The following is a 23992-nucleotide window of genomic DNA, read 5'->3' as shown; positions in this document are numbered from 1 at the left end:
CATCTTCTTCCTGTCGGTTAAATTTCGTGTCTGTAGGACATCTTCGTGGGGTAGCAATTTTAATGGCCAGTAGTGTAGCTATGGCAGCAGACGACCGACGAGAGTACCAATGATAATAATACATCACCTGCAGCGCCTCCGTTGGGGCCTAAAGGACTGAAAAACCGTGGCCTATTCAGATGAGTCCATATTTCAGATGGTGAGAGCTGATGATAGGATTTGAGTGTTGGCGCAGGTGCCACGAAGCCATGAACCCTTGTTGTCAACAAAGCACTGTGGAATCTGGTGGTTGCCCCATTATGTTGTGGGCTGTGTTTACATGGATCATTGACTGGAAATGGTTATGTTCGGCTACTTGGAGACCACCGGCAGCCATTCATGGACTTCTTGTTCCCGTAAAACCATGGAATTCTTATGGGGGACAATACGTCATGTCACAGGGCCACAACTGTTCGCGACTGATTTGACGAACATTCTGGACAAGTGAGCCAGTGCTTTGCCCATCCGCATCGCCCGACATCAAAATCTATGGCACAGAATCGAGAGGTCAGTTGGTCCACAAAATTCTGAACTGGCAACACTTTCGCGATTATGGACGGCAGCATGGCTCAACATCCCTGCTGGGGATTTTCAAAACCTTGTTGAGTCCATGGCACGTCGAGGTGCCGCACGCAGGGAAAAGGAGGTCCGACACTATATTCGGAGGTGTCCTATGGCTTTTGTCACCTCACTATATTTACAGATTGCTTAAGGTGCAAAGTATGTACACTTAAATTCAGCATTATATTATTTCTTTTCTTTTTGCTCTTAGCTAATTTCACAATAGAATATTTTTCTGAATACTACAGCCAAAGGATGTACTGTATTTGGATTATCTGTAACAGAGAGCTCCGTAGTCATAGGAACCATGAGTCGAAAGTATATCGTTGTAAAATTAATGGACAAATCTCTGGTTCAGAAAACAGCATGTGTGTGAATTAGTAATCAAATCAGTATTCAGTGCCATTGTCATTTGTCACTGACGTGAGCCAATCCGTGTATTCCTGGCGCTCTCTCACAGGGACCAGGGTTTTATACAAACGGTTCTTTTTACAATGTAGCTCATTAATAGTAATTATAATATTATAAATTATAATAATAATACTAACAATACTAACACCAATAATGTTTACAGTTCAAGGTAGACAATGTATTACTCGCTGTATGAGTGAGATATTATGAAATAGCTAGATCTTAAATAAAGAAATATATATAGGCTGCATTATCTGGGGACTGCGGAAATGAGGAAAGTTCGTAGGCAGTCATTTTTAATGAGATAACCGGTGCGCACACAAACAAAGAACGACATTATTCTTGGTTTGGAAGAGAGGTCACAAACTGTTTTTTTGCAGGTAAAGTTATTATTCATTTCCTGATATACTGAGGTAAAACATTCCAAAATCGTGTTCCTGCTGTTGAAATTGACTTAGAGTATATAGCTGCAATATGGAGTACGATAGTAAGAATATTCTTTTCTGATGCGTTGTTCACAATAGAGCGCATCGACGATAGTCCTCCACCAATAAACCTGTCTATCCTTGAGGAATCAAGCTCCTTTGTATAAAACAAGTTCGAATGTCTGATTGCTTTACAGATGAGTTAAGGTGTTAAATATATCATCAATCGTGTAAGCGAGAAAAGGTTGAAATTATGGTTGAAGTTTGTTGAAAGTCGCTAAGAGCTTCCATTATGAAACACTGGATGAACATAATCTGGATAATTTACGCTCCATTTTAAGCGGAAGTTACTTTTTCACGCATCTAAATGTTTACGACGTCATACGTCCTGCAACATGTGTCATGCAGTGATACAATTGTGCAGTTACATTGAGTGGTGTATGTGGATACTTTCTATCACTTAAGTTCCGAATAGAGTCGGTAGTAAACAAGTAAGAAATTGCCGAAGTCTGACTGCATGAAGAGTGAAAAGGTAGTAATCTATAACTTAACCCCTCCAAAATTTGTGGAGGGTGTCAGAAAGAAAACGTTTCGTAAAGGTTTGGAAATATGTTTCAAGTCTGTTGCGAGTCGTTAAGTACTCTCATCCTCAAATACTGGATGAATATACTCGAGGTATAGTCCGCTGTCACTTATGCTTCTTCAAGAGAAACACAAGTTCTAACTATAATACTTATTGTGTTCAACTTTTAGCTAAAATTACACCCCTTAATGAATAGATTATTACAAAACTGAAAAATTTAAATTCAGTCAATAATTACTTGAAATATTGACCTCTTTTTCTCCGGAAGCCATTAAATGGTCATCTTGCAACTGATATCGGGTTCTCGAGACCGGTTTGGTAATTCAGTATTTTACGGACTATAGGACCCACGTTTTTCTACGTAAACCTTGTCTTACAGGTGCGTCTTATACTCCAAATTAATATAAAAAGTCCAGTGTTTGATTTAAAATCACTCCAGTCTTTATAAAAGGTCATATATTCGATGCCGCGAGGAACCTATCTCTATTTCGCAAACATTGGATTCAATCGGCAGTATGAGTGCAGTGATGCGACGAGCATGAGTTGCGGAGATTCACAAGCTTGCCAATACTGTCTACCTTCCAGCCCGCCATCACAAACGTACAACACCGTCTAGCCTTTGGTGCGTCACTGCAATCTGCGGTGCCAGTGAACTTGAGCTGAATGTGATTGTACTATCGGTAACAGCAGTATATTTTTGTTAGCTAGTTTCGTATTGAAAAAAATTAAAGGTATTCATATGCGGGCTACAAATTGAAAGTAATAGCAATTAGCGGCATTTCAGCCTCCACCAACAGAAAAAACCATTATCGACTGGCAGGCTAGTAAAAAAGAAATGAAAGAAGAGGTAGACTAAATGTGCAAATAGAGGACTGAATGCAAAATGGCCAAAACCAGAAGATGTGTTGAAATGCATTTAGGGCTACTGTCAAAAGGACATTACAATTAATATAAAAGTGATTCAAATACACGCTCGTAAGCTAGCGCTGTAGTGGAACTTAACAGACTTTAAGGTTATAGCTGTTTGGTGCTACAGGCTTATGAAGTTTCGTGGACTTATCATGCGAACCAGAAACAAAATGTCTCAGAAAATGCCGCAAAAGTATGAAGAGAAACTATTATCTTTCCATCGCTTCACTATTCAACACTGAGAGAACTATGTCAGATAGTGAATATGGACGAAACTCCTCTGACATTTGATGTGCCTAGTAACAGAGGTATTGCCATGAAAGGTGCTACAAGTGTAGCAATAAAAACTAGTGGACATGAATGAATGCACTACACTCATATCCTTTCATGTTGTGCAGACGGTATTAAACTCAATCCGACGATCATTTTCAAGAGCAAAACAATGCCAAAATCTTCTGAAACATGGCCAGATGATGTTGTTAATGTACATGACAAGGGTTGGATGGACGAGACTGGTATGAAATTATGGATTAACAGAAAGTGGGAGAGAAGGAAAGGAGCTTTATTGAAGCTGTTCTTGTGGTAGATCAGTTTAGTAATCATTTGAAAAATTCTGTGAAAGAGAAATTGAGACGGAGAAATACAGAGCTTACTGTTATTCCTGGAAGATTTACTTCACAATAGCAACCTACTGATATGTCGATAAATAAACCGTATAAAGTGTATATGAGAGAGAAATGGAAGAAATGGATGATGAATGAAACCTAACATGAATTCATACCGAAGGGAACTTTAAAACGACCTGCAGTCGAACAAGTGTGTCAGTGAATAAACCAGTCGTGATTTAAAGTGACAGGAGACATTATTGTCAAATCTTTCAAGATGTGCTGGATTTGTAACACTCTCGATGGCAGTGAAGACTATATTACATACGAAGAGGACAACGATGACGACGAAGAGGAAGAAGAAGAAGAAGAAACTTCTGATGACGAATTTCAGAGATTTTAAAGGTCAGTTCGATTTTAGTATCATAATAATAATGGTAAAAATTTATTTTTAAAAAAACTGCTTGAAAGGTAAGGTGCATTTTATAGTTCGTAGCGTCTTATAGTCCGTAAAATACGGAAAGTGAGGGAGAAATAGGAGAAATCCCTTACTTCCTTTGAGTGCAAATGTTTGCAGTGCGGTTAGGTGTAGCAAGTGCGTAGGACGGTGGCAAAACGTAATATGCAAGGATAACTATTTTACCCTACAGCAGAATTTGTCCTGTTCTGAAATTTCTCGAGAAATTCAAACAGTGTGTCGTCTGGGCCTCGAACACTAAATCTTGTTTGTCGCTTGCAGTGTTCTTACCAACTGAGAAGTCCAGGGACGATTTGCAACTCACCCTCACATCTTTAATCCTACCAACACCTCTCTGCTACTTTCCAAACTTCACAAAACCTCATCTGCATACCTTCCGGGACCAGAAATACCCAGTTCGTGACTATCGTTTTTCTCCACTACATCCTTTGTTCCAGGTGTGCTAGTCCCAAAAGTTATAGAGGGGAAAAGTAGGAAAGAGGAAATGTGAGGTCATCCAAACGAGTACTAAAAGCAATCCATTAAACTACGGTTACACTGTACATCAATCTAATCTAAAGGCCTTAAATTCAATTAAATACCTAGGAATTACAATTACGGACAATTTAAATCAGAAAGAGCACTTAGGAAATGTTGTGGGTAAAGCAATCCAAAGACTGTTTTATTGGCAGAATTCTTAGAAAATGTAACAGATCTACTAAAGAAACTGCCTACACTACGATTGTCCGTCCTCTTTTGGAGTACTACGCACAATCTGGGATCCTTACCAGATAAGTTTAATGGAGTACTTGAGAAAGTTCAAAGAAGAGCAGCACGTTTTGTATTATCGCGAAATAGGGAGGGAGTGTCACGGACATGACACGGAATTTAGAGTGGACACCATTAACACAAAGGCGTTTTCCGTTGCGGCGGATTCTTCTCACGAAATTTCTCCTCCGAATGCGAAAATATTTTGTTGACGCCACATACAGAGGGAGAAACACTCTTCATAATAAAATTAGGAAAATCAGAGCTCGCACGGAAAGAAATAGTTGTTCGTTTTTCCCCGCGCGCTGTTCGGCAGCGGAATAATAGAGAGTTATTGTGAAGGTGGTTTGATGTAACATCTGCCAGGCTATTAAGTGTGATTTGTAGAGTATCCATGTAGATGTAGATGTAGATGGTGAATTGTGTTTGGATAGCTCAGTCGGCAGGAACATTACCGGCGAAATTCAAGGTTCCGCGTTCGATCGCATATTCAGTTTCAAAACATGTATGATGGGTGGCAAGCAACAATAGGTAAGGTAGGACGACGTACGTTAGTCCTGGTAAGACGACAGTTACGAAGAGTATGGTCAAATAAGGGCAGCGACCCCTTCGTAGCAATTGTGGTCTCCGAAAGTTGAAGAGAATTTCTTTTATTTTATTTATTTGCTGTCTTCTCTCTGGTTTACATACTGTAAACAAAAGTAAACAGTACAACTGCTAATGCAATCACATAAACGAGAACCAGCAGTATGTGTGATGCAGTACTAGAACAAGAGACTATGGTTAGGTAAAACAAATATAACAATAATTACATTACTTAAAACACGATTAAATTGTAGTAATAAAACTGATCATCTTACAGAAGTCTCAGATTAAACTGCTTCTAAATAAAAGCTATCGTTTCAATTGGTTATGAGCCAGCAGTATATTTGTTTTACCAAACCATAGTCTCTTGTTCTAGTATTGCATCACACATGCTGATAGTTCTCAGATGCGCTACCTGCCATCATATACCACATATGTTCCTGCAGTATGGCACTAATTAGAGCACAGAATGCATTACAGGATTCGTCATCACAACTTCGATGATGGTGTTAAGTGCTTCCCTGCAGGCAACTATTTCCTCTGAAAACAGATCATGAGCGGCAAACATCCATTCGGGAATGAATTACGTATAAGTGTCGCGGTTATTAATTACGCCGTATTAACATGTCCGCTGATGTTGACGCTAATAAGCATTTTATTTTTAATTTTTTAAATAAAATATAGTGCTACATCACGTTTGGGAAGCAGAAAGGCCGTCAGCAATAAACAACCACGGAACTTAAATTTCATTATTTTACATAAGCAGGTTTTCAGTTCGTAGGTTCAGTTCGTAGGTTGCGTCTTTTACAATTATCTCTCCGAAGCCTGCAGCCAACCTGAAAACAGTGCTCCTTCTACGATCTGAATATTAATTTCGTTACAGTTTCACATTGTCGTATTCTGTGGTATTATTCACAGTGCACACATCACGGTGCTGTATCACTATAAAACTCTCACGTGTCATTGTCTAATAAAAATAAATGTAATAAGCATATGAAGGGGTGAGAATGACATAATCCAAATCCACAAAATGTAAATTTTTCAGGGGAGCATTTTAAAACTTCTATTAAATCCTTAAATCATATTTCAACTCTTCGGGTTTTTTGACAAAACAATGTGTTGATATACATGTTTGCATAGTTATATTGTGAACAAAGTTAAACATTATTAATAAAAAAATATTTTATCCCTGGGGGAGATAACATTGGGCTATGGCCTGTCTCATACTAACTTTACACAAGGTTTACAAAAATTTGTACATCAATATACAACATAACTTACAATGATAGTCACTACAGTCTTTCACACAATATATCCAATATCTGTCACCTGTGTTTCATTTTCATCACTTTGTTCCTTTGATTCACTCAGACTGTGGAAGTATCCCTTCGAAACATCTGGTATGTATCGCATTAATGACATAACATCTTTGAGTTTTTTGTCACAAATTGGAATGGACTTTAAGTATTTCCTTGAGAGCTGGAATGGATTACTCTCCTGATGTGCTCGTCCCTTTTTAGTGATATTTACAGTTCGGAATTCTTCAAATTCAGTGTACTGATACTTCACTTTTACATGTGATTGCATTCCTTCATCAAAACGAAAAGCTGTCGCTTCAGGAAATCGGAACTGAGATCCATCATCATGTTTGTCCTTTTTGCAATATTTATCTGCAGGGGTGTCAGATCTCTAAAGTCTGTTTGCTTCATTTTAACGACTGAAAATTGCTTATTCTTGCACGGTTCTTTAATGACTGTAACCCAATCATGAGGGGTGTACACAGTGGGATTTATGTTCTTAACGTGCTTCTTAATTCGACCGAAATCTCGGTCACAGGGCAGTCATGTGTGTCCAACATGTGGAAACCAAGTGTCCATCATGCAAGTATTTTTGTAAGTTCTTAAGATTATTCAGAAGCCCATGCACACTTAAAAATGCTTCTCTGCATACCAAAATATTACAGCCATTAACCTTACACTGGTACGAAAAAGTGACCATTCGCACTGAAATTGTGATTTTACTTTTCTTTGGGTATCTTAAAAAGTGAAATATATCATTCAAAATAATAATATTTTACTTATAAAAAGTACATGATATACAAATCAATTTCAGGTTATCATTAATCATAGTTACCTCCTTTGCACTTGTTGCATCTTCATAGTGTTCAGAAGGTAATTATTTTGGTAATTGAAATCACCCATATCCCAAAAAGAATTGAATCTCTGCTCTAAAAATTCATGAATTTTGCTACAACACTTGTTTTTACATTTACATCCAGGACCAAGAATTTTAGCACCAACAATTTGTCCTGTTTTATCAGATATGTACTCTCTGCCATAATTTCTACGGCGTTTACATTTTTCCCTTTTCCAATTGCTCATATTTCTCCTATTTTTTCTGCCTTTAGCTTGTTTAACAGGTGATACTTCAGGAGACCTTTCACATTCATCAGCGTCCTAAGCCAAATAAAGTATTCAGAATGAGAAAGACCAAAGCCACTATGACACAAATACCAAACGTTAATACATTATAGAAATAGGCTTATAATATTTAAATTATTACCAATAACGCAGTAATTAATAGGAGAACTAAAATTAGTTCATGATTCACATGTCATATTTTAATTAGCGAGTATATAACAGTTATAATTTGGCAATAATATTTCACTGTGATACAGACTTAAGCCTGAATGTTTTAAATGTTTAAAAAAGTAAGTAATGTAGACTTACCATGTCATTTCCAGATGAAAATTCGTCAGAGGGACAACAACTGCTGCCACTGGACGAAAAGTCGTCTTCAGAACTATCCATTTCTGTATCTGAATCTGCTTTTTAGCTTATGCATGGAAGTAGCCTCTTCTTTGGAAGCGCCATTGTACTGTGGCTTTGGGTTGTTTCAGACGCGAAAAAGACTACTTCCTCGCAGTATGACAACAACAAGTGTGAACTGCTCGGCCATCTAGTGAGGGAAAGTTCAAATATTTACGCAGTAGCTTCCTCTGTTGAGTAGAAGTTGAACTAACACAAAAAACGTGTTTTGAGAAAAGTGTGGCTTTGGGCTATATCGTTCTCACCCCTTCATATGTATTTATTCGCCAACGAGCAAGTTGTTGGGCACGCAAATAACTTCCTTTTCCATTTATTGAGGACTAACTTGCTGTCTTTTTACAAGCAGTTTGCCCAACCTACGGTAGTGCTACAGAATTCGTCACAATTTGTTGTATACCTGTCGTGTCCACAGCGCACATCGAGCACATTCGGTCGGTGGCGGGGATCGACCACGTGGGCCTCGGAGCTGGCTACGATGGAATCAACATGTGAGTTCACGCTTCTTTTAAACCAAGTTACTTCCAGTTGCACCAATACTTAAGGTTATAAATCGAGGAATCTCATTACAACTAATTGCACAATGACTTACTACTGGGTTATAATGCTATGTATTATTCTCTGTCTGACAACAAATATGAAACACTCACAAGGGTATGAGGAAACTAGATGTCACTTCACGGGCTGAGAGACGGTGTGTGCCGTTGTTTCAGTGGCTGCGGAGTCAGGTCTAATTTAGAAAGAACTTGGCAGCAAGAGCCCACTTATTAGTATGACGTTGCACCCCCTCTGTCCTGGATGCATGCACTTATGCGGTGGGGGATGGGATCATACAGCCATTGAATTCTCTCCAGATGCAAGCTGACCAACAACATTTGTAGGTGATCGTTGATATTCTATATTCTGGTAATAGTAGTGGTCGTTTGACTAGGTCTTCCAGTCGGGTAGACCGTTTGCCGGGTGCAAATCTTTCGATTTGATGCCATGTCGGTGACTTGCGCGTCGATAGGAATTAAATGATGATGATTACGACAACACAATACCCAGTCCCTGAGGGGAGAAAATAGAAAAATCTCCTACCCAGGCGGGAATCGAACCGGGCCCTTGGGATTGACATTCTTTCGCGCTGACTACTCAGCTACCGGGAGCGGACTGTATTCTCGTACTGTGCTGGAGTTGACTTCCGAACTGCTCTCACACATGTTCTGTCGGGGCCAACTGGCGATCATGTTGGTCACCAGAGTACCAAAGCATCACGCAGACACACGTGTGAACAAGTACTATGTCACTGAAAAATTACTTGAGGGGTAACACATGAGAACGCAGAATGTCCTCGATGTGGTGCTGTGCCGTTAGACTTCCTTCAGTATCTACCAGCCGTGACCGAATGTTTTACCTGATGGCTCCGCACACCATGCCGCCAGAAGCATCATCGCTTTAAACCCCCCAAAACTATGCCAGGATGGGTCGTATCCCCAGGTCGCCGTCATTCTCGCTGAAGTTTGTTGTCTGGGATATCGGAGAACCATAATTCATCGCTGAACAAAATGCGATGCTCTTCATCAGCATTCCATGTGTCCTATTCATGGCAGCACTCAAAAGCAGTCAGTTTTGCTATTTTGATACGGCAGCCTACGTATGGACGGTAATTCCCTAGTAAGACTGCTTCTAGTTTCCGCACTATGGTGCGGGACGAAGCAGGAAGCCCATTATTTGCTCTGCGATGGCAGGTGAAGATGTCTAGGGGTTTCGATGTACTTGGCGGGCATTATGGCGATGCTGTCGTACTTCTGGTCAGATGTGGTTGACCCGAAGCTCCACGACAAGTATGCCTGCCCTCGTGTTCCCACGCAGTCCGTCAACAGTCCACTGTTACGTTCGAATGTCCCACAAACCTGAATACTGCAGGATTAGACCAGCTGACCAGATAGACCCAGAATGAGCCCCCTTTCGAGCTCTGTCGAGAGCTGAAATTCAGTCTCGAGTGAGTATGAGGCCTCTCCGCGTCCTTCACAGTGATCACCCGGCATCTGAAGCTTTTCGCTTCCCTTATATGCCCTAGAAGGTCTGGTAAATGGAAATGAGCGTTTGGTGTCATTGGCCGGGAGGCCCCTTACGGGGCAAGTACGGCCGCCTTGGTGCAGGTCTTATTGCATTCAACGCCACATTGGGCGACCTGCGAGCCGGATGGGGATGAAATGATAATGAAGACAAGACCCAGTCCCTGAGCGGAGAGAATCCCCGACCCAACCGGGAATCGAACCCGGGCCCGTAGGACGGCAATCCGTCAGGCTGACCGCTAAGCTATCGGGGTGGACAGAAGGTCTGGTGACAACCTTAGACACGGACCACGCCAATGCACTCTTGTAGCCGTTCTACCTGTAACACAGAACTGCAGCTCTAATCATTTACACTGATGAGCCAAAACATTATGAGCACCCGCTTAATAGCTTTTTTGTGCCTCTTTGGAGCGAATTACATCACTGACACTGTGTATCAGGGATCCGGCAGTTTGTTAGTAGTTTTGTGGAGGTATGTGCCATTAGATGTCTGCGCACAGGTCACGTAATTCGCGTAGATAACAGGCCGTTGATTTGCGTAGTTGGTGATGGCGGCCGATAGCGACCCAGATAGAGTCCATAGGATTCACATCAGGCGAATTTGTCCGCCTAGACATCAACGTGTGCTTACTATAATGCTCCTGAAACTACTGTAGCACGGTTCTGGCTCCGAGACAGGGACAATTATACTGCTGAAAAGTGACATCACCGTCGGGAAGTCATCAAGCGTGAAGCCATCAAGGGGTGCAGGTGGTTCGCAGCTGTCGGCGTGTCTTCGATTAGTACGACAGGTACTATGCAAGCGCAGGAGAACGTCTCCCATAGCATAATACTGCTCCCACCAGCCTGCGTCCGTGGTGCGCTGCACGTTTCGAGCCGCCGTTCGCCTCAATGATGGCGGTCGTTGAGACGTTCGATGATTCGGCACGTTTCCATTGATCGACGGTCGAATACCGATGGTCCCATTCCAACTGAAATCGTAACTGACGATGTCGTTGGGTCAACATGTGAACAGGTTGGCGTGGTGTACGATGAACAGAGTGTTCCGAAACACTTGAGCGTGCATCAGCATTGTGCTCCTTCGACAGAGATGTCACAGATCACCATCTGTCCTACCTTACAGAGCAGACCAGCTTCCGAATGCCACGTTCTGTAAACAGTCCTAGACGTCCAACCATTTAGCACTTAGTGGCAATTTCACTGTCCTTCCATCTCTTTCTGTAGTTGTATCACGACAGTAGCACGTGAACATTCGATCAGATTCGCCGTTTTCGAGATACTGGTTCACAGGCTCTGCGTAATAATAATCTGCCCTTTACCAAAGTAGCTAATCTCAGTTTACTTCCCCATTTGCACTTCAAAATGGAAATTTGTGGTAAGGACTTATGGGACCAAATTGCTGAGGTCACTGGTCCCCAAGCTTACACATTACTTAATCTAACTTAAACTACACATACTCATGCCCGAGGGAGAACTCGAACCTCCGACGGGGCTATGCACTTCATATGTTGGTGTCAACATCGCCACATGCATGGGTCGTCGGCTGCGGAAGCCCATAGTTAGGAGTGTTCAGTGCCCAGCATCAACGTGTGATGTTAGTTTCGCCACAGTTCGCCCTGTCCCGTATCTGCCCAGCCTACGATGTCGGAGATGTGTAATGAGGGGTGGCCACCCATCCCCACGACGTCTGGACTTGGTTTCACCTTGGTTTCGCCACATGTTGAAGACACTCACCACAGCACTCCTCGAACACACAACAAGCCGTGCAGTTTCCGAAATGCTCGTGTCGAGCCTCCGGTCCATCAGAATCTGCCCTCGGTCAAAATGAGTTCAATCGCACGTGCCTCGCCCAGTGTACACACTGACAGCACGATCACTTGTTCTGTATGCACCCCGCGTTTGTCTGACTAGCAGCCATTCTTCTCCAGGTGACAGTGCTGTCGCTTGGATGGATGTCCCAGGTCGGTGGTCATAATGTTCTGCCTGAAATATATATTTTAACTTTGGCTTATTCTCTGAGATGTCTACATATGTCTCTGGGGGTGGTGTTACCTTCTGAAGATATGTTTACGCTGGTTATATACACTCCTGGAAATGGAAAAAAGAACACATTGACACCGGTGTGTCAGACCCACCATACTTGCTCCGGACACTGCGAGAGGGCTGTACAAGCAATGATCACATGCACGGCACAGCGGACACACCAGGAACCGCGGTGTTGGCTGTCGAATGGCGCTAGCTGCGCAGCATTTGTGCACCGCCGCCGTCAGTGTCACCCAGTTTGCCGTGGCATACGGAGCTCCATCGCAGTCTTTAACACTGGTAGCATGCCGCGACAGCGTGGACGTGAACCGTATGTGCAGTTGACGGACTTTGAGCGAGGGCGTATAGTGGGCATGCGGGAGGCCGGGTGGACGTACCGCCGAATTGCTCAACACGTGGGGCGTGAGGTCTCCACAGTACATCGATGTTGTCGCCAGTGGTCGGCGGAAGGTGCACGTGCCCGTCGACCTGGGACCGGACCGCAGCGACGCACGGATGCACGCCAAGACCGTAGGATCCTACGCAGTGCCGTAGGGGACCGCACCGCCACTTCCCAGCAAATTAGGGACACTGTTGCTCCTGGGGTATCGGCGAGGACCATTCGCAACCGTGTCCATGAAGCTGGGCTACGGTCCCACACACCGTTAGGCCGTCTTCCGCTCACGCCCCAACATCGTGCAGCCCGCCTCCAGTGGTGTCGCGACAGGCGTGAATGGAGGGACGAATGGAGACGTGTCGTCTTCAGCGATGAGAGTCGCTTCTGCCTTGGTGCCAATGATGGTCGTATGCCTGTTTGGCGCCGTGCAGGTGAGCGCCACAATCAGGACTGCATACGACCGAGGCACACAGGGCCAACACCCGGCATCATGGTGTGGGGAGCGATCTCCTACACTGGCCGTACACCACTGGTGATCGTCGAGGGGACACTGAATAGTGCACGGTACATCCAAACCGTCATCGAACCCATCCTTCTACCATTCCTAGACCGGCAAAGGAACTTGCTGTTCCAACAGGACAATGCACGTCCGCATGTATCCCGTGCCACCCAACGTGCTCTAGAAGGTGTAAGTCAGCTACCTTGGCCAGCAAGATCTCCGGATCTGTCCCCCATTGAGCATGTTTGGGACTGGATGAAGCGTCGTCTCACGCGGTCTGCACGTCCAGCACGAACGCTGGTCCAACTGAGGCGCCAGGTGGAAATGGCATGGCAAGCCGTTCCACAGGACTACATCCAGCATCTCTACGATCGTCTCCATGGGAGAATAGCAGCCTGCATTGCTGCGAAAGGTGGATATACACTGTACTAGTGCCGACATTGTGCATGCTCTGTTGCCTGTGTCTATGTACCTGTGGTTCTGTCAGTGTGATCATGTGATGTATCTGACCCCAGGAATGTGTCAATAAAGTTTCCCCTTCCTGGGACAATGAATTCACGGTGTTCTTATTTCAATTTCCAGGAGTGTACTTGTGTTTTACTTCAACTAACGAAAGTAATGCAGTCTGGTTTTATTCAGGAAGATGAAGGGTAGCTGAGGGTTCTGATATATAGAAAGCTATTTACACTTACAATGAGAAGGTACTTAATTCATTAGATAAGAAATTAGAGGGAGCTGGCATTTTCCGTGGCCTTTCAAAAGCCTTTGACTGTGTCAACCACAGCATTCTCTTAAGTAAATTAGAATGTTATGGTGTCACAAGAAATGCTGCAAAATGGTTTGAGTCTTACCTATATAACAGGAAACAAAGTGTGTCATTGTGAAATACCTGCGCAGTAAGCAGTCAGACTTCATCTGACTGGTCATTAATTACATGTGGTGTTCCTCAATGTTCCATCTTGGGTCCATTGCTATTTCTTGTGTGCGTTAATGACCTCTCACCTATTACATTGACAGATGCTAAGTTTCTTTTGTTTGTAGATGATACAAACATTGCAATAAGTAGCAAGTCAAGTACAGATTTAGAAACAGCTGCTAATCATATTTTCACTGAAATTAATAAGTGATTTAAAGCTAATTCACTGTCATTAAACTTTGGGAAGACCCACTACATGCAGTTCAGAACCTGTAAGAGACCCTTCCAGCATGTGTATAACATATGAAGACATGCAGATGGAAGAGGCTGACAGTGTTAAATTGACAGTGTTAAATTTCTGGGATTACAACTCGATAATGCATTCAGTTGAGAAGGGCATACCACAGAATTGATTAAGCGCATAAACAAGTCTGTATTTGCCATGAGTATAATGTCAGCTGTAGGAGATATAAATATAGAAAAACTTGTATACTTTGCTTACTTTCATTCTATTGTGTCATATGGGATCATATTCTGGGGCAACTCATCAAACCGAGCAAAAATTTTTAATGTGCAAAAGCGTGTGATAAGAATCATTTGTGGTGTAAATTCAAGAACATCATGTAGAAACCTGTATTTCAACCACAGCTTCTCAGTATATTTATTCCTTTATGAAATTTGTTGCAAGTAATACATCTCAGTTCCCAACCAATAACTCTATACATAGTATCAAAAGTAGTAATAAGAACAATTTACATAAAGACTTAAAATCAATTACCTTTGTCCAAAAAGGGGTCCAATATTCAGGAACACACATTTTCAATAAATTGCCAGCAACCATTAAAAACTTGGTTTCCGATAAAGCGCGGTTTAAACAGAGTTTGAAAGACTTTTTGATAGCCAACTACTTCTACTCCATAGATGAATATCTTAACAGAGACTGTTAAGCCAGCTTAAGTAATAATAATCTGTTAGATTTAAGTTTTGGCAGCACTTGGTCACAACAGTGAAGATTAGCTATTTTGTGTATGTTAAATTTATTAATAGTGCATAACAGTGCTTCATTCTGACTGCGTGTTAATTCTGTAAATATTATCTGTTCCAGTTTACCGTGTTGTATTCATCTATTTCGACAATCACTTGACAAATGATCACGATAATATGTACACTACTGGCCATTCAAATTGCTACACCACGAAGATGACGTGCTACAGACGCGAAATTTAACCGACAGGAAGAAGATGCTGTGATATGAAAATGATAAGCTTTTCAGAGCATTCACACAAGGTTGGCGCCGGTGGCGACACCTACAACGTGCTGACATGAGGAAAGTTTCCAACCGATTTCTCATACACAAACAGCAGTTGACCGGCGTTGTGTGGTGAAACGTTGTTGTGATGCCTCGTGTAAGGAGGAGAAATGCGTACCATCACGTTTCCGACTTTGATAAAGGTCGGATTGTAGTCTATCGCGATTGTGGTTTATTGTATCGCGACATTTCTGCTCGCGTTGGTCTAGATCTAATGACTGTTAGCAGAATATGGAATCGGTGGGCTCAGGAGGGTAATACTGAACGCCGTGCTGGATCCCAACCGCCTCGTATCACTAGCAGTCGAGATGAAGGCATCTCATCCGCATGGCTGAAACGGATGGTGCAGCCAAGTATCGATCCCTGAGTCAACAGATGGGGACGTTTGCAAGACAACAACCATCTGCACGATCAGTTCGACGACGTTTGCAGCGGCACGGACTGTCAGCTCGGATGGTATGGGGTGCCACTGGTTACATGTCTCGGTCACCTCTTGTTTGCATTGGCGGCACTTTGAACAGTGGACGTTACATTTCAGATGTGTTACGACCCGTGGCTCTACCATTCATTCGATCCCTGCGAAACCCTACATTTCAGCAGTATAACGCACCACCGCATGTTGCAGGTCCTGTACGGGCCTTTCTGGATACAGAAAATGTTCGACTGCTGCCCTGGCCAGCACATTCTCCAGATATCTCACCAATTGAAAACGTCTGGTCAATGGTTGCCGAGCAACTGGCTCGTCACAATACGCCAGTCACTACTCTTGATGAACTGTGGTATCGTGTTGAAGCTGCATGGACAGCTCTACCTGTACACCCCACCCAAGCTCTGTTTGACTCAATGCGCAGGCGTATCTAGGCCGTTATTGCGGCCTGAGGTGGTTGTTCTGGATACTGATTTCTCACGATCTGTGCACCCAAATTGTGTGAAAATGTAATCACATGTCAGTTCTAGTATAATATATTTGTCCAATGAATACCCGTTTATCATCCGCATTTCTTCTTGGTGTAGCAAATTTAATGGCTGGAAGTATATTATATTCAAATGTTTTATGTTTTTATGCTATATTTTCTGACGTGTTTCACACCCACGAGAATCATACAATTTTTTGGGTCTGTGGAACGAAAACTGAATCTAATCTAATCTGAAACATCCAAAACACTAAACAGTCGTCTCAGTTGAAAGAGCAAGTACATGGTTCAACTGACAGAATGAAAGGATAAATAATGCAGTCAGTAAGCAAAACTGTGGTGGGCTACGTCGAACGTTTTCATTCGCTTGCTTCCACACACTGGCTTCACTCAAAGGAATAAATGAATAATTCAAATGATATGTTAATGTGAAACCGAATGAGTCTATTACTTTTGAACAACTGGCTCACTCGATTGTGTCCATGCTGCCATCAGCATCACTAAATGATAGATGAAGTGTGGGCTTCACCGGCAGTAGACAGTAGAGAGCGTTGCATGCGATGTTGCAGCACGCCGCTGGGCCTGGAGGACGCATCGCGCTACCCGCACCTGCTGGCCGAGCTGATGGCGCGCGGCGGCTGGACCGAGGGGGACCTGCAGAAGCTGGCCGGCAGGAACCTCATCAGGGTCTTCCGGGAGGCCGAGCGGGTGAGCGTCCAGGCGACAGCGGCGACAGCGGCGGCCTCTGCGCTCCCTGTCTGGTAGAGATGGGAAAACTCGTTCATCCTTGGGAACTAGTACACTGCTGATCGTTCATTTTTGTGAATCGTTCATTGTTACTCGTTCACCGTTCATTTGAGCGTGGTATATGGTTCTCATGAAAAACTGAAAACTAGTAGTGTAGGTGACTGAAGGATGGATTGCACCAAGAGGGGGCACTTGCCTCCCCCCTAGAGTATAGAGTTTTTATTCATTACAGAATTCTTACACACTTCTATTTCTGTGATTCTGCAGAACCTCTCGTTTAGCCAACCGTAGCCTTGTGTGGCTGATCGCAGGGAAAATAATATAGGGTGACGCACGGAAAACCGGCCCCGAGTACAGACTGCTCGCCAATTACGGGCGATGTGTTGGCCTTTACGATCAGATACAACAAACAGACAAACATGTAATAATTAGGCAGTGAAGAAATAACAAGCTAATGCAAGCAACAATTGCGATACAATCGATGACGATGTGTAGAGAGCTGGAGAAGAGAACATGAAAATCTCACGCGACGCGCATGGGCTATAGCTCATGTAGTCGTGTAAACCTGTTAGTGGCTGTTATTAAAGTTAATGCAGCAATAATAATAATAATAATAATAATAATAATAATTAAGTTCGCAGTAATAAAGTTTTTGGTTTGAAAGCTCCTTCTGAACAAATGTTTTTGAGATAATAAGTAAATACGATTTTATGGAAATCTATGTCTTTTCAAATGGAGAGGCACCGCTTTTCCTACTGAGCCAAAATGATCCACAACCCACTTTTTTTTTCAAAGAAACCAAACTAGCAGGTAATGCAAATTGGAAACAACCCAACTTAAAAATAAATAGAGCCTTCCTAAATGTAATGTTTTGTATATGAGAGATACACGAAAATCGTTTTATACGAGTTTTCTTACACTAAAAATTATTGAAAGTTAGCTGCTAAATCAAGTCGATGAAACCAAAAAATATATGAATAACAAAAAAAGAATGGCCTTGTTATAAGTATCTCTTCTGCTGATATAAAGAAGTGAGGTGATATTCCCTATTGTTACCTGAAAAGACGTACCTATTATATACAACGTAATTTTTATGTAATTTACGTAACTATAAAATACTTTTTGATTACCGGTCGTGGACGCTGAATAGCCAGAACAAAGTGCAAGAACAGTTTGGAACACATGTAAAATAGACGATCGCAGTGAACGAAACGAACAATTGGATACTGAACTAACTAGGAGCAGTCGGCAGTGGAACTGAGACAGGTGGTCATGCGAAGAACGACGAGTGCGGCCGAGGGAGACCGAGACGAGCACGCGACCGAGGCTGGAACGAGAACTGCCGAAGTGACCGCCGCGACCGAAGTGAACTAGTGAACTACGAACCGATCGTTCCTCGTTCCCCGGAACTATAAGTAGACCGCCGCGACCGAAGTGAACTATGAACCGATAGTTCCTTGGAATTCGTTCCTCTGTCCTTTCGTTCATCTTGGTGAACCGTTCCTTTGCGCCCGTTCGTTCGCGAACTACCCATGTCTACTGTGTGGCGACCTCAGTCACTGCTGGAGGGTTAGCGGGGGGGGGGGGGGGGAGGGGGGAGACCGAGAGGGGGCACTCGAGACGTCTACCCGTCTACGAATCTGGGTTCAGGCTTCTTATCCACTACACAGATCTCACGAATTTCTAGCAATGATTGTCTGCAGCTTTGCTGAACTGCAGGGCGACGCTAAATACGGTGACTTTAGTTTTCAACGTACACGGTGATTCAGATAACGTATTGTACTCTGCATTGATTTAAACAGCTTCTTTGCTTCGGCATATGACCTGCGACGACTAACTGTAAGTTCCTGAACTGTCTTTTCTTCCTTATAGGAGGGACACTCTACTCCAGACTGGATGTGAATTAGAGCAATTAACACACACTGATGGAGATGAACATTCCACACCTGGTTCATGAGCCACTTGACCGCAGTTGTATGACTAAACCTTTGACACTTGAAACATCGTATGGGATTTGGAAAAAAGGGCGAACCAGTAAGCGTAAGTAACCTGCCTTAATGTGCCTGGGCAGGTCTTGCGTATTGGAACTCAGAAAGAATATAAGCGTTGGTTTAAACTGCCCATTCACTCCATTCTGCAGATTTTGAACTTCCATAACACTGTCGTCTGCCCATTCCGGTTGTAAGACGCTGATGTCCTCATCCATGTGACTTCACACGTTACCACACCGCGGCTGGAATTTAAAGTTTTATGCACTTCAACAGCAATAGGGTAGTCACCCAATGCAGTTGCTTTTAGAAGTCACTGTAATTGACCCGCCGTTTCAATCAACAATGTACCATTATGGAGCCTTTACAATGTCTTCAAACTACTTGTAATACAATCTAAACCTTTCTGGATGTAGACTGGGGACATCTTAGCAAAGTTTCCCTCGGCTCTTTCATCTATCACAAAAACATTGTGACACACCTATACCCTGTTACTGTAACTGATTCTCCATTTCTGAGGAGTATGCTCAGAAGAGGTACCTTCACGACTTCTCTTGCTGGAATGGGTATCAGTGCTTAACCAGTGGCCCACCCTATCCACTGAGATCATTTTTTTTTAAGAATTAAGAGGCTCCTAGGCTGTCCCACGAGCAACTAGGGAACAGATGTCCACACACACAGAGTCCCGTTTGGCTGACGGAGCAAGGAGGACATAAAAAGAAGACTAGTACTGGCAAATAGGGCACTCATGGCCAAGAGAAGTCTACTAGTATCAAACACATACCTTAATTTGAGGAAGAAATTTCTGAGAATGTACGTTTGGAGCACAGCGTTGTATGGTCGTGATACATGGACTGTGATAAAACCGGAAAAGAACAGAATTGAAGCATTTGAGATGTGGTGCTACAGCCGAATGTTGAAAATTAGGTGGACTGATAAGGAGTGAGGAGATTGTAATGGCTTACTTATCTTCGTGAGTTTCTTAGAAGCATTCCTCGCTCTGAAGAGGCGTTGAATATGGTTCAACTTGGAAAAGCTGTTTCAGAAACAGGAAGCGCTATATTCATCTTCAGGACGCACAAAACGTTCAGCCATATGGCTTGAAAGAGCTTTCATTGTGCCGTATCTAACTGAAACTAATAAATGAAACAAGTTCTTGCCTAATATTTCTGTTTTGTAATTTCGCTTTTGAAATACACGTGCTGTTATCCTATTCGCCCTAAAACAAGGTTCCTAATGTCAAAATGAATACTATATTTTAGTTTGTTCTATTCCGGCCAGCCTCACAGCATATTCTCTCTCCAGTAACAAGCGTAGGTATAGTACTCGCTACCCGCTGTCCACAGAATTGCAACTTCAAACAGCCAAGAGACAGCTGGAAAGTTCACACTGTATTTATTAGTTTTATATGCTCACTCATTGCTACACAGTTCAAATGGTTCAAATGGCTCTGAGCATTATGGGACTTAACTTCTCAAGTCGTCAGTCTTCTAGAACTTAGACCTACTTAAACCGAACTAACCTAAGGACATCACACACATCCATGCCCGAGGCAGGATTCGAACCTGCGAACGTCGCGGTCGCGCGGTTCCAGACTGTACCGCCTAGAACCGCTATACAGTTCGCCACTATTCAGTAATCAGATGTTTCAGAACTACAGCTGCGTAGCATGCCACACTGAAATTTCAGCTCATCGGAACGAAGTCAAAATATTCTCTAAAACTCTGAAAACATACGCCAACGTTGTTTACATCTGATCTCATCATTTTCCGAACCACTCTACTTCTCAGCGAATGCAAATTACAACTTTTGTACAAAATTACTGTAACACTAATACCTAAGTCCTCACTCTACTAAAGATATTATTAGACTGGTCAAGAATAGCGCACGCTAACCTCCCTCCCTTCCGGAAAGCGCGAACATTGTCTTCGCTCACTGGCCGGCACGCACTGTAGCCGGTCAGCTTCATATCGTTTCACATACCGCACGATAACTTCTCCTTGACTGGTCCGCTACTCCGACATTACTTTAAGCACTTTTAAAGCTTTGTATTTACCAAAAAAGCATTTAAACAAAAATAGTTCCTTCCTTATTGGTCTTATGGACGTTAATAAGGATTTTGCTTCCAGACTCCTTGCTACTTTACAATAAGCACATCACACCTTGTACAGTGTCTGGCAAACTTGCGTACTCGGTTCGCTAGACAAACATTCAAACAAATCGTATTATTGAGTTTTATTACAAAAAGGAAAGATACAATACTTTAATTCGCAATCATACAGATGTGTAGTAAGCAAAGGGCGACATACGAAATATTAGGTCTTGTTCAGTATGCACAATTCCAGTTCTGTGCTACATAGAGTGTACAAGCGAAGTAACGAGAATTGACGCTTCTATACAAGTCGCTAGTCTCGAAGCTGCTATTCAACTAAGCCGTCACCAGTCGGTCGCAATGTCGTCCTGGAGGGAGGCCCGGTCAGCGTGCAATTGGCTGACCTCTTCTCACAGCCTCTTCTCTATTGTTCTCGACTGGTGTTCCACCGCTTGACTTTACGCCGTAACACCTTCTGTGTGATTTACTGGATGGTTTCACAAATATTCACATGCTCTTCCAAAATCAATTATCAACAAATTCCAAAATTCACACGTTACATACACCGCTGAGCCAAAACATTGTAACCACCAGTTTAATAGTGTGTTGTCCCACTTTTCACAGTACAACAGGTACCGTGTTTGGCAGAGATTCTATAAGTCCTTGGAAATATTCCAGAAGTATGTGGCACGAGATGTCTACGCAAAGGTCTACATCTACATCTACATCTACATCCGTCTCTATCGGTTCTCCCTTCTATTCCAGTCTCGTATTGTTCATGGAAAGAATGATTGTCGGCATGCCTCTGTGTGGGCTCTAATCTCTCTGATTTTATCCTAATGGTCTCTTCGCAAGATATACGTAGGAGGGAGCAATATTCTGCTTGATTCCTCGGTGAAGGTATGTTCTCGAAACTTCAACAAAAGCCCGTACCGAGCTACTGGGCGTCTCTCCTGCAGAGTCTTCCACTGGAGTTTATCTATCATCTCCGTAACGCTTACGTGATTACTAAATGATCCTGTAAGTAAGCGCGCTGCTCTCCGTTTGATCTTCTCTATCTGTTCTATCAACCCCATCTGGTACGGATCCCACACTTGAGAGCAATATTCAAGCAGTGGGCGAACAAGTGTACTGTAACCTACTTCGGCCGGCCGGTGTGGCCGTGCGGTTCTAGGCACTACTGTCTGGAACCGAGCGACCGCTACGGTCGGAGGTTCGAATCCTGCCTCGGGCATGGATGTGTGTGATGGTCCTTAGGTTAGTTAGGTTTAAGTAGTTCTAAGTTCTAGGCCACTGATGACCTCAGAAGTAAAGTCGCATAATGCTCAGAGCCATTTTTGTAACCTACTTCCTTCGTTTTCGGATTGCAATTCCTTAGGATTCTTCCAATGAATCTGGCATCTGCTTTACCGACGATCAACTTTATATGGTCATTCCATTTTAAATCACTCCTAATGCCTTATGGAATTAACTGCTTACAGTTGCTGACCTGCTATATTGTAGCTAAATGATAAAGGATCTTTCTTTCTATGTATTCGCAGCACATTACACTTCTCTACATTGAGATTCAATTGCCATTCGCTGCAACATGCGTCAATTCGTTGCCGATCCTCCTCCATTTCAGTACAATTTTCCATTGTTACAACCTCTCGATATACTACAGCATTATCCGCAAAAAGCCTCAGTAAACTTCCGATGTTATCCACAAGGTCATTTATATACAGGGTGATTCAAAAAGAATACCACAACTTTAGGAATTTAAAACTCTGCAACGACAAAAGGCAGAGCTAAGCACTATCTGTCGGCGAATTAAGGGAGCTATAAAGTTTCATTTAGTTGTACATTTGTTCGCTTGAGGCGCTGTTGACTAGGCGTCAACGTCAGTTGATGCTAAGATGGCGACCGCTCAACAGAAAGCTTTTTGTGTTATTGAGTACGGCAGAAGTGAATCGACGACAGTTGTTCAGCGTGCATTTCGAACGAAGTATGGTGTTAAACCTCCTGATAGGTGGTGTATTAAACGTTGGTATAAACAGTTTACAGAGAATGGGTGTTTGTGCAAAGGGAAAAGTTCTGGACGGCCGAGAACGAGTGATGAAAATGTAACACGCATCCAGCAAGCATTTGTTCGCAGCCCAGGAAAATCGACTCGCAGAGCTAGCAGAGAGTTGCAAATTCCACAATCAACTGTATGGAGAGTCCTACGAAAAAGGTTAGTTATGAAACCTTATCGTCAACTACCCGAGGCGATGGATCGGCCGCCAGGCAGCCCGTGACAGAGCACTTCATCACTGACCTCCAAGAAGCCCTGATCTTACCCCCTGCGATTTTTTCTTATGGGGGTATGTTAAGGATATGGTGTTTCGGCCACCTCTCCCAGCCACCATTGACGATTTGAAACGAGAAATAACATCAGCTATCCAAACTGTTACCCCTGATATGCTACAGAGAGTGTGGAACGAGTTGGAGTATCGGGTTGATATTGCTTGTGTGTCTGGAGAGGGCCATATTGAACATCTCTGAACTTGTTTTTGAGTGAAAAAAAAACCTTTTTAAATACTCTTTGTAATGATGTATAACAGAAGGTTATATTATGTTTCTTTCGTTAAATACACATTTTTAAAGTTGTGGTATTCTTTTTGAATCACCCTGTGTATTGTCAGTAGCAAAGGTCCTTCGACACTCCCATGCGGCATACCTGAAATCACTCTTACTTCGGAAGACTTCTCTCCATTGAGAATGACATGCTGCGTCCTGTTATCTAGGAATTCTTCAATCCAACCACACAACTGGTCTGATAGACCATATGCTCATACTTTGTTCATTAAACGACTGTGGGGAACTGTATCGAACTCCTTGCGGAAATCAAGAAGCACGGCA

General features: G+C 42.9%; 1 protein-coding gene across 1 annotated transcript in view; it reads left to right on the top strand.

The window, feature by feature from the left end:
• Positions 1-23992, top strand: part of LOC126199387 (dipeptidase 1-like) — a 244345-nt gene that overhangs the window by 204873 nt on the left and 15480 nt on the right. Inside the window, exons 8-9 of the mRNA XM_049936306.1 lie at positions 8584-8659; positions 16855-16993. Of these exons, the coding sequence (XP_049792263.1) occupies positions 8584-8659; positions 16855-16993 (215 nt within the window). The remainder of the gene's footprint in view (positions 1-8583; positions 8660-16854; positions 16994-23992) is intronic.

The sequence above is a fragment of the Schistocerca nitens genome, chromosome 8, assembly GCF_023898315.1.
Source record: "Schistocerca nitens isolate TAMUIC-IGC-003100 chromosome 8, iqSchNite1.1, whole genome shotgun sequence".
Lineage (NCBI taxonomy): Eukaryota > Metazoa > Arthropoda > Insecta > Orthoptera > Acrididae > Schistocerca > Schistocerca nitens.
Note: the sequence above shows the minus strand (reverse complement) of the source record. Positions and strands in the feature narration are given on the sequence as shown.